The sequence below is a fragment of the Peromyscus eremicus genome, chromosome X, assembly GCF_949786415.1.
Source record: "Peromyscus eremicus chromosome X, PerEre_H2_v1, whole genome shotgun sequence".
NCBI lineage: Eukaryota > Metazoa > Chordata > Mammalia > Rodentia > Cricetidae > Peromyscus > Peromyscus eremicus.
The window spans coordinates 98,722,710-98,734,932 of NC_081439.1; the positions used below are offsets into that span (position 1 = coordinate 98,722,710).

The 12,223-nt window shown below is 41.2% G+C and overlaps 1 protein-coding gene across 1 annotated transcript in view; it reads left to right on the forward strand.

Annotated features, from left to right (window-relative positions):
- The window catches only part of Il13ra1 (interleukin 13 receptor subunit alpha 1), a 62,753-nt gene that overhangs the window by 12,120 nt on the left and 38,410 nt on the right, over positions 1-12,223 (forward strand). The window contains exons 2-4 of the mRNA XM_059250397.1: positions 1,309-1,448; positions 4,899-5,037; positions 7,463-7,583. Coding sequence (XP_059106380.1) covers positions 1,309-1,448; positions 4,899-5,037; positions 7,463-7,583 — 400 coding nt within the window. The remainder of the gene's footprint in view (positions 1-1,308; positions 1,449-4,898; positions 5,038-7,462; positions 7,584-12,223) is intronic.

Here is a 12,223-nt window from a genome sequence, read left to right on the forward strand (position 1 = left end):
TGGGAGCAGAGAGGCAGGGGGGTTTCTGTGAGTTAAGACTGGCCAGCCAAGGATACAGAGTGAGATTCTATCTCAAAACAAACAAACAAACAAACAAACAAACAAACAAAGAAAGTTCATAGGCTTCTTATTCATGGGCTTTATATTTGCTGGTCAATTGCCTATAGATTAACAAAAAGAAAAGAAAAACCTAAAAATATTACATCTGTGCTGAACATGTTATAGTTCAGTTTTTCTTGTCATTATTTTTCTGAACAATACAGTATAACATTGATCTATAGACCATTAAAGTATATGGAAGGATGTACATGGACTATATGCAAATCCTACAAGGAGCCTTTGCAAATTTTGTTACTCACACGGAGTTCTGAAATAGACCTCCCATGGATACTAAGGAAAGAATATATTATATTTATTATATTTAATTAAGTATATGGCCTGGGAACTGGGAATGTAGCTCACGTCCTGTGCTCAAGGTCCTATGTTCTATCCCTAGAAAGAGAGGAAAGATATGGGCCACAGTAGTACATACCTGTAACTATAGCAATGAGAGGTGGAGGTAGAAGATGGACGGTGGAAGGCCAGCTATGTAGTAAGTTTGGGGCCCATCTGAGCAGAAACGATATCAGAAAAGAACATGACTTTAAAGCCACATTATCCAGGTTACAATCAGTGACTGACTTCCTTGTGCCTCAATTGCTTTTGCTGTTATTATTTTTTTAATTTAAAAATGTAGGTGTATGTGTTTGCTTGCACATGCATGCCACTGCATGTGTGTGGGAGTCAGAAGACACCTCCAAGGGTGTGTTCTCTCCTTCTACCACGGAGACCCTGGAGATTGAACCTGAGGTTACCAGGCTTGTGTGCAGGTGACTTTACCTGTTGAGATACCTTTGACAGCCTTTTTTTCCTGTCTTCTTTCCTTCATTCTTTTTTGAGACAGCCTCAGTCTGTAGCTCATGTTGGCCTTGAACTTACTATGTAGCCCAGGCTAGCCTTAAACTCAGTGCAGTCCTCTTGCCTCAGGCTCCCAATTGCTAGGGTTGCAGATGTGAGCTACCACACCCAACTAGTCACTGAATCTTTAAAATGAAGCCAAGAGTAGTCCCTATTTCCGAAGCATCTGTGAAGAGTTTTTTTCAGTAATATGTGTAAAGTGTAACCGTGTCTGTCTCCGCAAATGTTGGGTGTTGTCATTTCAGCTTGTTATTGGCCTTGGCCTCTCGGATGTGGGAGAATGGGTTAAATGAACCATTAGAGAGTCTGGCTGTCATTGATAAATGTTCACCTTATGTTTGATTTGAACAGAAGCTCAGCCACCTGTGACAAATTTGAGTGTCTATGTCGAAAACCTCTGCACAATCATATGGACATGGAGTCCTCCTGAGGGAGCCAACCCCAATTGTAGTCTCAGATATCTTAGTCATTTTGATGACAAACAGGATAAGGTAAGTTTGCTACAACATGCGCCATTGCTGAGGTAAAGTGAACAAACACTATAAGTCAAAGCAAGGCATGAGTCAAGTTCTCATCTTCAAAGCGGGGATTTTATTTGAAGTTCTTCCCAAATTTCCACTGGGGAGAACTATCAAAACAGCTATTGACAAAATAGAGCATTTGAAAATATTTGCTGATTAGTGGTAATTGACTAGACTTGACTGTTCTGATAGGAAACACTAGATATCTTTATGTATTTGGTGCGATAAGTAATCAGTTCCCTTATTGCTAAGTTTGTTCTTATGTTCTTGTACGTAGCTCTCTCTTCTTGTATTTGTATGACCCTCCATTTTGGAGCATTTTCACATTTAGCATCTCATCACTCATGTATACAGGTAGATATGCAAGAACTTTTGGTTTAAAAGTAAATGCCATGGGGAAATGGAAAGATGAGATGTTAGTGGTGGGTAGGTTTACATTTCCTGGTTCCTGAGGACAAAAACAGGGCAAAAATGTAAACCTTGCCTGTGAGAAGTAGTCAGTCAGCTGACAACTTAAATAATTTTTGATGGCAGGATTGGATAATTAGGTTCTTTATGATACCTCTATTCAATTGTTTTGGGAGTCTGTATCTTCTTTCATTGTGTATGGTGAGAGAGGTGTTTGGGGTTGAACTTGTCCAGATTTTGAGGAGGTGATACTGTCTAGACCTCCTGGAGTTTACCACGGTGAGGCTTCAAATGAGTAGCAAGAGCAGTGCTCGTCTTCCTGTCCTTTGGATGCAAGCGCAGTATCATCTATAGGCCTGTACCTAGCCCCTAGCTCCTAGGCCTAGTGAACAGGGCGGAGCTTAGGCAGAAGCCCAGTGCTTCCAACTTCCTAAATGAGATCAAGTCTGTAGGTTGTTTGCAGCCTTTACAGAGAGGCTTATCAAGATATGAGAGATCTGCAGAGAGGTTTGTTTTTTAAAGCAAACGATTGATATCACTCTACCATTGTTTTATCCATGTCCATTAACTCTCCAGTCTGGCAAGTAGAAGGCAGCTCTGGCAAAGCATTTTAGGTTATCTTTCATCACTAAGAGATAGGGAAGTCCCGCTGGGTGAATAAATCAAAGGCCCTTCAGTCTAGGCATGCACAGAGGCATAAGCTGAGGCTGGCTCCCTTTCCTGCTGGGAAAGAACTGTTTAGTCAGGAAAGGTGTGATGGAGCCAAGTGGGCGTTCATTGTCAGGGAGATGGGCTTGGATAAATTTTACATGAAGGCCAGATTCCCAGAGGGTGGAGAATACTGTCTTTGTAGCAGCTACCAGTGCGATGATTCTGCTGGGAGGAATTTAGTTTCTTTTCTGATACAGGAAGGCATGTTTCACTTGATGATCATTAATATTTAGGCTTTCTATTTTATTCATACCAATTTAATATTACATATCTCAAAATTGCAGATTTTCTTTTTGAGGCAGGTCCTCTTGTATCTCAGGCTGGTTTCTGTCTCATTATGTAATAGAGGCTAGCCTTGAGCTCCTGATTCCTCTGCCTGTACATCCCAAGTGCTGGAATCACAGGCAAGCACCATCATAGAAAGAGACTGTAAAACTATTATCTTTAAATATTTGTTTTATTATTCATATGCCTAGAAGATAAGATTCAAGTCCATGTTTGGAAGTATTTTTTTTTAATTTAAAAATGCCAGCATAATAAAACTCTTTATAGCTTTCTAGCTGGAACAGTATCTAATATAGTGAGAGAACTGAGATCTCCCTCCCCCGCCATGATCCTAATTTATGATGTCTAAAAAAAGTTATTTTAAATAAAAAGCATCATTGAACCCAAGTACCACACTTTTGAGATAAGTACTGTACCACTGAGCTACACTCCTAGCCCTAATTTATGATGTTTGTCAATACATTTTCCCTTGGTGTCCTCAGAGAATGACTGCATCTCCCAGATGAGAATTAGGAAGGATCCTTGGGTCAGCAAGGATTATTCAGCAACTTGTAATTGGTAAAGTAATGAAGTTGATGAGACTTACATTGGAAGCCTTCCTGCCACCATTATCACACTCTCGAGGGCTGGTCTTCAGCTTCACAGGCTTGATCAGAGACCTCTCTTCCTCAGCGTACATTCATTTCTAAAGGGACAATCTTAAAATGATGCAGCATTCCAGGAAGACTTCTGTCAGCACTGGAGTTATCATCCCGGTAGGCAGAGCCTATATGGGAAGCCAAATGATAAGTAGATTTCTTGGCAAGGAATCAAGAATTCCTTGTGAAAATGTCCTTGGCTATGAATAGCTGGAGGTCCCGCTGAGGATAACCATAATTTTGCTGGATTCTCCATGTCCAAGTTGTTAAGTCACCACCTCCTTTCTCTGAGCCAGGATTTTTCTTGAAGAGATCTATTTTTTATGCCCTACTGGCCCCCACTTTTCCAGAGCACTTTCTTAACTGTCCTTAAGAACTATTCTGTCTCTGTATGCATATCTTTCTTTTGATATATTCATCATTGATTTGTTGGTGACTTCCTGAGAGCATCCTCATGTCTTTGTTTCAGAGGCGACTAGAGTTTCCCCCATGCCCAGCCAGCAGCAGGCATGCAAAATGTCACAATAGCTACTTGGGGTGGTAGATTAAGAGACGTGACCATTTCCCCCCTCTTCATGGCTACCAGGAAATTATGAAAGGAAATACTATGGGAAACTTGAGTCAGAAACTATTGCAAAACAGGAAGTGCTGTCTTTGGAATTCTGATTAAAATAAGCTTCATTCTTATTCCTCTCACTTCTGGAAATGTTAATTTCTTAGAGAGCCCTTTAATATCGTTGTTCTAAGTCATAATAAGCAGATTTGTGATTTAGTCTTAGATTTCTACAGTGTCTGGGGCCTCTGTGGTTCCACAAAGCTTTTTTATCCTTATTTGTGTTCAATCCTTATAGCAACACTAGAAACTTGCCCAGACACCACAAAAGAGTGTTTAATGAAAAGTGTCTTTTTGGCCCTCAGTCCCCAGAGGTCACCACAATGACTGGAAATTTAAACCTTGATCTTGATGGAATTTTGTTAATTGCTTCCTTTCAGTTTTCTTTCGGAGAGTTGATGCTGGCTAGCATGGTAGACTTCCAAGTAAATTGTATGATAGTTGTACTTTTAAATGTGGGGATTTCTTTATCTAGAGTTTTTCAGTGCCTGCTGCAGGCTTATTATTTATTGTGGGAGAAGGGTGGGCTAACCTGTTCATTATAGGATGTCAGTTATCATTCCTGGCCTCCATCTATTGTGTCTACAGGCATGGCAGAAGAGCAGAAGAACTCTTTGACAACCACTCACCCGCTCACTTCATTTAAGAACTTATTATTTTTCTTATACACTTGGGTCTGCTAAGACTTTGTTATTTAAGTGTCGTTTTTGTGTGTTTGCTGTAGAAGTTACCTTTTTTTTAAAAAAAAAAACTTTCTCATCTCAGAAAATTGCTCCCAAAACCCATCGTTCTGAGGAAGTACCACTAAATGAAAAGATCTGTCTGCAAGTGGCATCCCAATGCAGTGCCAATGAGAGTGAGAAGCCTAGTGCTTTGACGACAAAGTGCATCTCACCCCCTGAAGGTAACAGACAAAAATTTCAGAGTGTACCCCATTGCTCAGTGTGCTCACATTCATGGTGGATGGGCTCATTTCATTCTCAAAGTTTTGCTTAATCAAATAAGTGTCAGGCCCTGTATTAGATGCTGCTAAGTTTGAGGGCGTCGCTGCTTCGAGTAGCTCAGACAGTTTTAATGATAATCATGTCTACATAGTTAGAGTGCTTTCTTTTATAATTTGAAAAATGAACACACACACACATACACACACACACTCACACAGTCTCTTCCTCCCTAAAATGTGCTTTACAATTTATCTAAAGTAAGTAAGGCATTCATTGTTATCTTGATGTGTTCCACAGTGTAGAAGAGGATGGAGTGACTTCCTGTAGGTCCTCAGGCTCAGCGCTTTTAGGGAGGCTATAGAACTGTCTCTTCCATGGCATATGGAAATCAGTTTGCTATGCAGAATATATATGGGGGACGTGCTAAAGGGGAATAAGTATGCTGGCCCAGCTTTACTACATGCCTAGTCAAAGGAAAAGCTCTTGGGTGGTGAGGATCATTGTCCCCACAGTCCTTCTGCCTCTTATATTATGTACAGGGAGGAGCCTGTATTAATTAAAAGAAAGGCTACCAGACACCAGCTACTGACATTTAAATCCCAGCTCTGCCCACTACTATTTGTGTGACCTTGGCTAGATTACTGCCCCCATCTGTATTCCTCATCTATAAGATGGGAGCACCTACCTCCTACAGTCACTGAGAGGGTTACAATAAATACTTTGCACATTCTGTCTTTTCATATTATCCTGGTCCTTTGTTAGGCAGGTCCAGGTCTCATCTCCAGCTTCCAAACCTTAGAAGTACATGGATGGTTGTTTAAGCCACTCTCTGATTTGTGGTAATCAAAAATACCCATGAGGCACTGCTTTTAAAGGTCTAAAATTTAGGACTTCCAGGTAACTGAGATCATGATTTAAATGGTTTTGGCAATGCATGGCAGTGGTGGCGCTCGCCTTTAATCCCAGCACTTGGGAGGCAGAGGCAGATGGATCTCTGAGTTCGAGGCCAGCCTGGTCTACAGAGTGAGTCCCAGGGCAGCCAGGGCTACACAGAGAAACCCTGTCTCAAAAAAACAAAAAATCCAGCTTAGCCTACTATATTTGTATTTTTAGGAGTTTAATAATTTGAAAAGCAATTATATTGTGACATAAAATGGTTCATGATGGCTCAGTAAAGTGTTCCTTCAAGGAGCATGAGGGTTAAAGGCTGACATTTTAAACCTAGGCATTGAATTAATGTAGAGACATGATAACTGAAACCTCTTTATCAAGTGACATGTCACATCAGAATGATTTCAGGCCAGGTGTGGGTGGCATGTGCTGATAGTCACATTACTTGGGAGGCTGAGACAGGAAGAATTGTTTGGACCCAGGAGATTGAGCCAGTTTCTTAAAAACCAGCCAGAATAACAAAGAGTAACACATCAAAGAATACCAAAAGATAGAGACAGCCATCTTGGTGATACACACCTCTAATTCCAGTACTCGGGGATGATGCAGAAAGATTACAGTTTGTCCTCCATGACAAGTTCCAGGTCATCCTAGGCTACTTAGAAAACCATGTCAGAAAAGAGGGGAGTTAGGAAGAGAACACCTAAAACCACAGCATACAACAAACAACTATTCAAGCTTAGGTTATGCTTATGTTTCCCTAGAACTTCCCCAGATGTCAGTACTGATGAGAAGAAAGGTAGGTTAATTGTGTCTTTATAAAAGGCTTGCTTCTTCCAGAGGACCCTAGTTAGGTTCTGAGCATCCATGTCAGGTTGCTCACAGCCACCTCTAACTCCAGCTCCAGGATACTGGATGCTTCTGACTTCTGCAGGTACCTACTCTCACATGCACATACCCATACGCAGACAAACAACACCAGCTGGTTAGCCCTGAAATCATATACGCACAAGCAACCAAAACAGACTTAGCTGGTTGTATTTATATATTTATGCACACATACGCCAGCTTAACAATAATAATCAAAGAAAAAGAGGCTATCAATTTGAGGGCAACAAGGGGGAGATGGGGGTGTTGAGGGAAGGCAAGGGAAGGGGCAAGTGATATAATAATATTTTAATTAAAAACAAATATTAAAAATGATAAAATATAGGGGCCATTTGTGTTTTTATATTCATTTAGTTATTCTATAGTCATGGCATATGGTTGAAATATTATTTGACTTAACCAATTTCTATAGTTAGAAGAAGAATAAGGTTCCTTTAGAGATACAAAAGATGCTTTCTTTGTTTAAAGTGGTGAGAAAGAAAGCTGTGAACCAATCATATTTGTATTTTTCCTGTCCTGAGTGACCTCTGAATAAAATGGGTGTGAGATTAGGGATTAAGCTGTTACCTACTTTCCATGACAAGGACTCTTTCCTGAATGTTCTAGGTGATCCTGAGTCTGCCGCTACTGAGCTCCAGTGCATTTGGCACAACCTAAGCTATATGAAGTGTTCCTGGCTCCCTGGAAAGAACGCAAGCCCCGACACAAACTACACTCTTTACTACTGGTGAGTATGTATCCCAGGTACAGCAGATTAACTGGAACACTGATTGTGGTTGTGCTGGGAGCCTTTGGAGTCAATCTTATTTTTAAAAAAGAATAGCCTGGTTTTTTATATGTGACGGTAGGGATAAAACTCAGGGCCTTGGCTGGGTAGTGGTGGTGCATGCCTTTAAATCCAGCATTCGGGAGGCAGAGGCAGGCAGGTCTCTGTGAGTTCGAGGCCAGCCTGGTCTACAATGCTATTTTCAGGACAGCCAGGGCTACACAGAAAAGCCCTGTCTCAAAAACAACCAACCAACTAAACAAACAAAACAAAACAAACTAATCAACAAACCAAAGAACTACCACGGCCTTGCAAATGTCATGGCTTACTGGGCCTCTTATTTTCTATAAGGGCAGTAGTGTAACACAAATCTTAAAAGGTCTTATTAATAAAAACAAACCCGGAGCCAGGTATTGGGGTGAATGCTGGAAGATCAGAGAGACATAACAAGCCACAGCCAACCTCACCTCGACAACTCCTCATCAGATCCAGTTTCCTCAGACTGAAAGTCCTCAGCTGAACTGCTGCTAAAAACCTAAAAACGTAAAAGCCTGCAGTTCTGGTCCTCACGCCTTACATACCTTTCTGCTTCCTGCCATCACTTCCTGGGATTAAAGGTGTGTGCCACCATGCCTGGCTGTTTTCAGTGTGGCCTTGAACTCACAGAGATCCAGAGGGATTTCTGCCTCTGGAATGCTAGATTAAAGGCGTGTGCTACCACTGCCTATCCTCTATGTTTAATATACTGGCTGTTCTGTTCTGTGACCCCAGATAAGTTTATTAGGGTGCACAATATATTAGGGGGACACAATATCACCACACAGTAGGTTGGTAATTCATAATGAAACCCGATACTTGGTATGGTAACTTAAAAACTAATCTGAAAAAATTAAAAAAAGGAAAGGGCCATTATTAAGATGGCCCAGCAGGTAAAAGGCACTTGCTGCCAAGCCTAGGGACCTGAATTTGATCTCTGGAATCCACGTGGTGACTCCTGTAAGTTGTTCTCTGACCTCCTCACATGCTCCATGACATGTGTACCTCCCACTAAATAAATAAATACCTATAAATAAATGTATTAAGAAATTTAAAAAATATAAAAAGGAAAAAAATTCCACTCTTAAAAAACAAGAAACAAATGACCAAAAGCACCACAAGAAGAATAGACAGTTGAGTAGAAATACATCTACTTAAAAGGACTTCCTGTTTTAAAGTGCCCATCCACACAGTATTGCAACATGTATATGGGAAGACCCCAGTATTCCTTTCACTTCTTTTCTCTCAGTGGTAAACTCTAAAGCAATATCAAAACCAGAACATTAGTGTTGACACATGACAGCAGTTTCATATGTACGTGTGTGTTCTATGCAAGTTTATCACATAGTTCCACCACTACAAAGTTCCCTCCACTTGCTTGTTTTTTTCATAGCCACACCCATCTCCTGCATCCCATCTTCCTTTTCGTTCCCCTCTCCCAAGTCTCTGGCAACCATTCGCTAATCTGTCCTCCATCTATATAATTTTGTTATTTCAAGAATGTCACTAGAATGAAATTCTACAGCAAATATCATATAAAATGGACTTCTAAAAGAGCAGCACAGTTCTCCTGAGAGCCATATAGTATATATACTCACATACATACATATTACATACATACACATATTACATTCCTTTCTTTGTTTTTGAAACAGTTTCTCATGCTGTAGCTTAGGCTGGCTCACTGTGTATCCCAGGCTGGCCTCAAACTGTGGCAATACTTTTGTGTCCTCATGCCTGGCTGAAATTGGGGGATGTTTTAAAGCAGGTTTATTTACTCTTTATAAAGGCCTGGAAGACTTTTATTGATTTGATATTTGTACATATTGTGGAATATTGTATTATAATTTGGCTCATATATACTATGTGCAGTGATCAAGTCATGCTAATTACCACATCTCTTTCCTCAAATATTGTTTTTTTAAGATTTATTTATTATGTATACAGTATGCCTGTGTGCCAGAAGAGGGCACCAGATCTCATTATTGATGGTTGTGAGCCACCATGTGGTTGCTGGGAATTGAACTCAGGACCTCTGGAAGAGCAGCCAGTGCTCTTAACCTCTGAGCCATCTCTCCAGCCCATCAAATATTGTTATTTCTGTGTGCTGAAAGCCTTCAAACTCATTTCCTATCTTTGAAATGTGTAATTAGCTGTTGTGGGCTCTAATAGCCCTACTGGTTTTAGAACTGTAGTTACTGTACCTACTACCCACCATCTTCTATCTCCTTATCAGTTGTGAGGATTGTATTAGTCGGGTTTCTATTTCTGTATAAAAATGATGAAAGGGTTTATTTTAACCTACAGTTTAGCTGGGCGGTGGTGACAAACGCCTTTAATCCCAGTACTCAGGAGGCAGAGGCAGGGGGATCTCTGTGAATTCAAGGTCAGCCTGGTTTACAGAGTGAGATCTAGGACAGCACCAAAGCTACACAGAGAAACCCTGTCTCAAAAAACCAAAAAAAGGGGGGAGTATTTTAATCTACACTTTATAGTCCATCTTGGAGGAAACTCAGGGCTGGAACTCAAGCAGGAACCTGGTAGAGACCATGGGGGAGTGCTGCTTACTGGCTTGCTCCCCCTGCCACACTCAGTTTGTTTTCTTAAACAGGCCAGGTCCACCTGCCCAGGGGTGTTACCACTCACAGTGGGCTGGGCTCTCCCACACCAGTCACTAATGAAGAAAATGCTTCGCAGCCTTGCCCACAGACCAATCTGACGGAAGCGATTCTTCAGTTGAGATTCCCTCTTTCCAGATATGTCTAGGTTTATGTCGAGTTGACAAAAACAGAATCTAACCAGGGCAAGGATATTAGGCACTGTGACAGCTGGATGGAGAGAAGAGTCTGGCCTTGGGGAATCTGTCCTTTACTTGGCCTCGCTCTCCTCACTCATTTGATGAAACAGCTCTGAGAGAAAGGCATGGGTGGGACCCTGTCTAAGACTTCTGAAGATAAATGCCCTGGAATATCACATTGTGGCCGTGGCTCAGTGGTAGAGCACTTGCCCAACATGCATGAGACCTTCGGAAAAGGGAACAAAATCATCTTGGAGTGACCATTTTGCCTGACTACATCATGGAAAATGTTTGTACTATATTAAAACACTCATGGGTATAGATAACGAAACAGTGCAAAACCTCCATATGGTGTTTTCATTTAAATTTATCTTTAAATGATACATAAAAATTATTATTCATATTTATGGGCTACTATGTGATATTTCAATATATATATATATATATATATATATATATATACACATTGTGTGTGTGTGTGTGTGTGCGTGCGCGCGTGCGCGCGCGCGCTCTACAAACCAGGTTCGGCATGTCAGCCTCCTCAAATCCCATGAATTGTTGAATGAAATCCCCCTAAATGTCCTGGGGAGTTGCACTCACTCTCCTCCCCTTTGGGTGGGAGGGTCAGCCCGATAAGATTGAGACACACCACAGGTAAAGGCAGGTGGTCCGAAGATCATGTGCTCCATTCTGTAGGTTTGTTTTCCCCAAACCCCTATCTCTGTGTAAAAGTTCTCATTGGAGGTTTTGCAGTTTCACTTGCTCATTCTTGGTACCTATTGAAATCCTCTTTTCGTAAGACTCGTGTGGCTCTCTTGTACCTTTATGGTAAAGTCCATCTTCTTCAACATGACAGACAAAGCCCCTTATCACCTGGCTATTGTCAACCTGTCTAGCCTGTCTCATCCCCCTCCTTGGACCTCTGCCCCTCTTACAGCCTACATTGAATTTATTTCCATTCTTCACACTGACTCTTCAATACACAGAATAGTGATATTCAAACAGGGATATTTAAAGAGAATAATGGGAACATTCTACCTTTTCTCATAGTCTACACCTTCCCCTTTGACCTAATGCCTCCTGTTTGTCCTCAGCTCAGCTAAGAGACAATTTCCTCTTCAGAAAGTCTTCCTTGACCTCTCAAGTCTGGAGACATAGCCCCAGTAGTACTTTTGCATGTCATAGTGCTCTGCACAGTGCATCGTCATTTCCTGTTTACTTAGTGCTAGTTCCCTTCTCCAGGCTGCAGTCTCCTTTGAGAGCAGGGGCTGTGTTGTGTTTTTCCAAGTACTTGACACATAACGTAGGTGTTCCATAAATCACTTGTGCATTTGTGGTGCAATCCAAAAGCAGAGAACATTCAGGGATAGGGTGAGGACTTAGACGTATAAGCACTGCAGGATCTCTATAGTTTGGGAGTGAAAAATGACTGAATACATCTGGCTCCCCAGGAGGTGCTAAAAGGAAAACAAACGGAATTAAGCTTCTAGGAGTCTCCTGATTCTGTGATGCAGTAAAAGCCATAGAGAGCTGTTAATACAGGCTTTAAAGATACCTTAGGAATTGGTAGCTCCCCATGTTTCTTATGCTATTAACCCCAGAGTTATTAGATTGGAACCACAGGGAAATCCTTTAGAAATGTGTCTATAGGAGGGGATTAGAAAGAGGGTTGGGAGGGTCTTAAACTTCCTTATTTCATGACAGACTGTGAAGGAAAGCAATCTAGCTTTTACAGTTGGGGTAAACTAGTTCTTGGAGATCTAGTAAG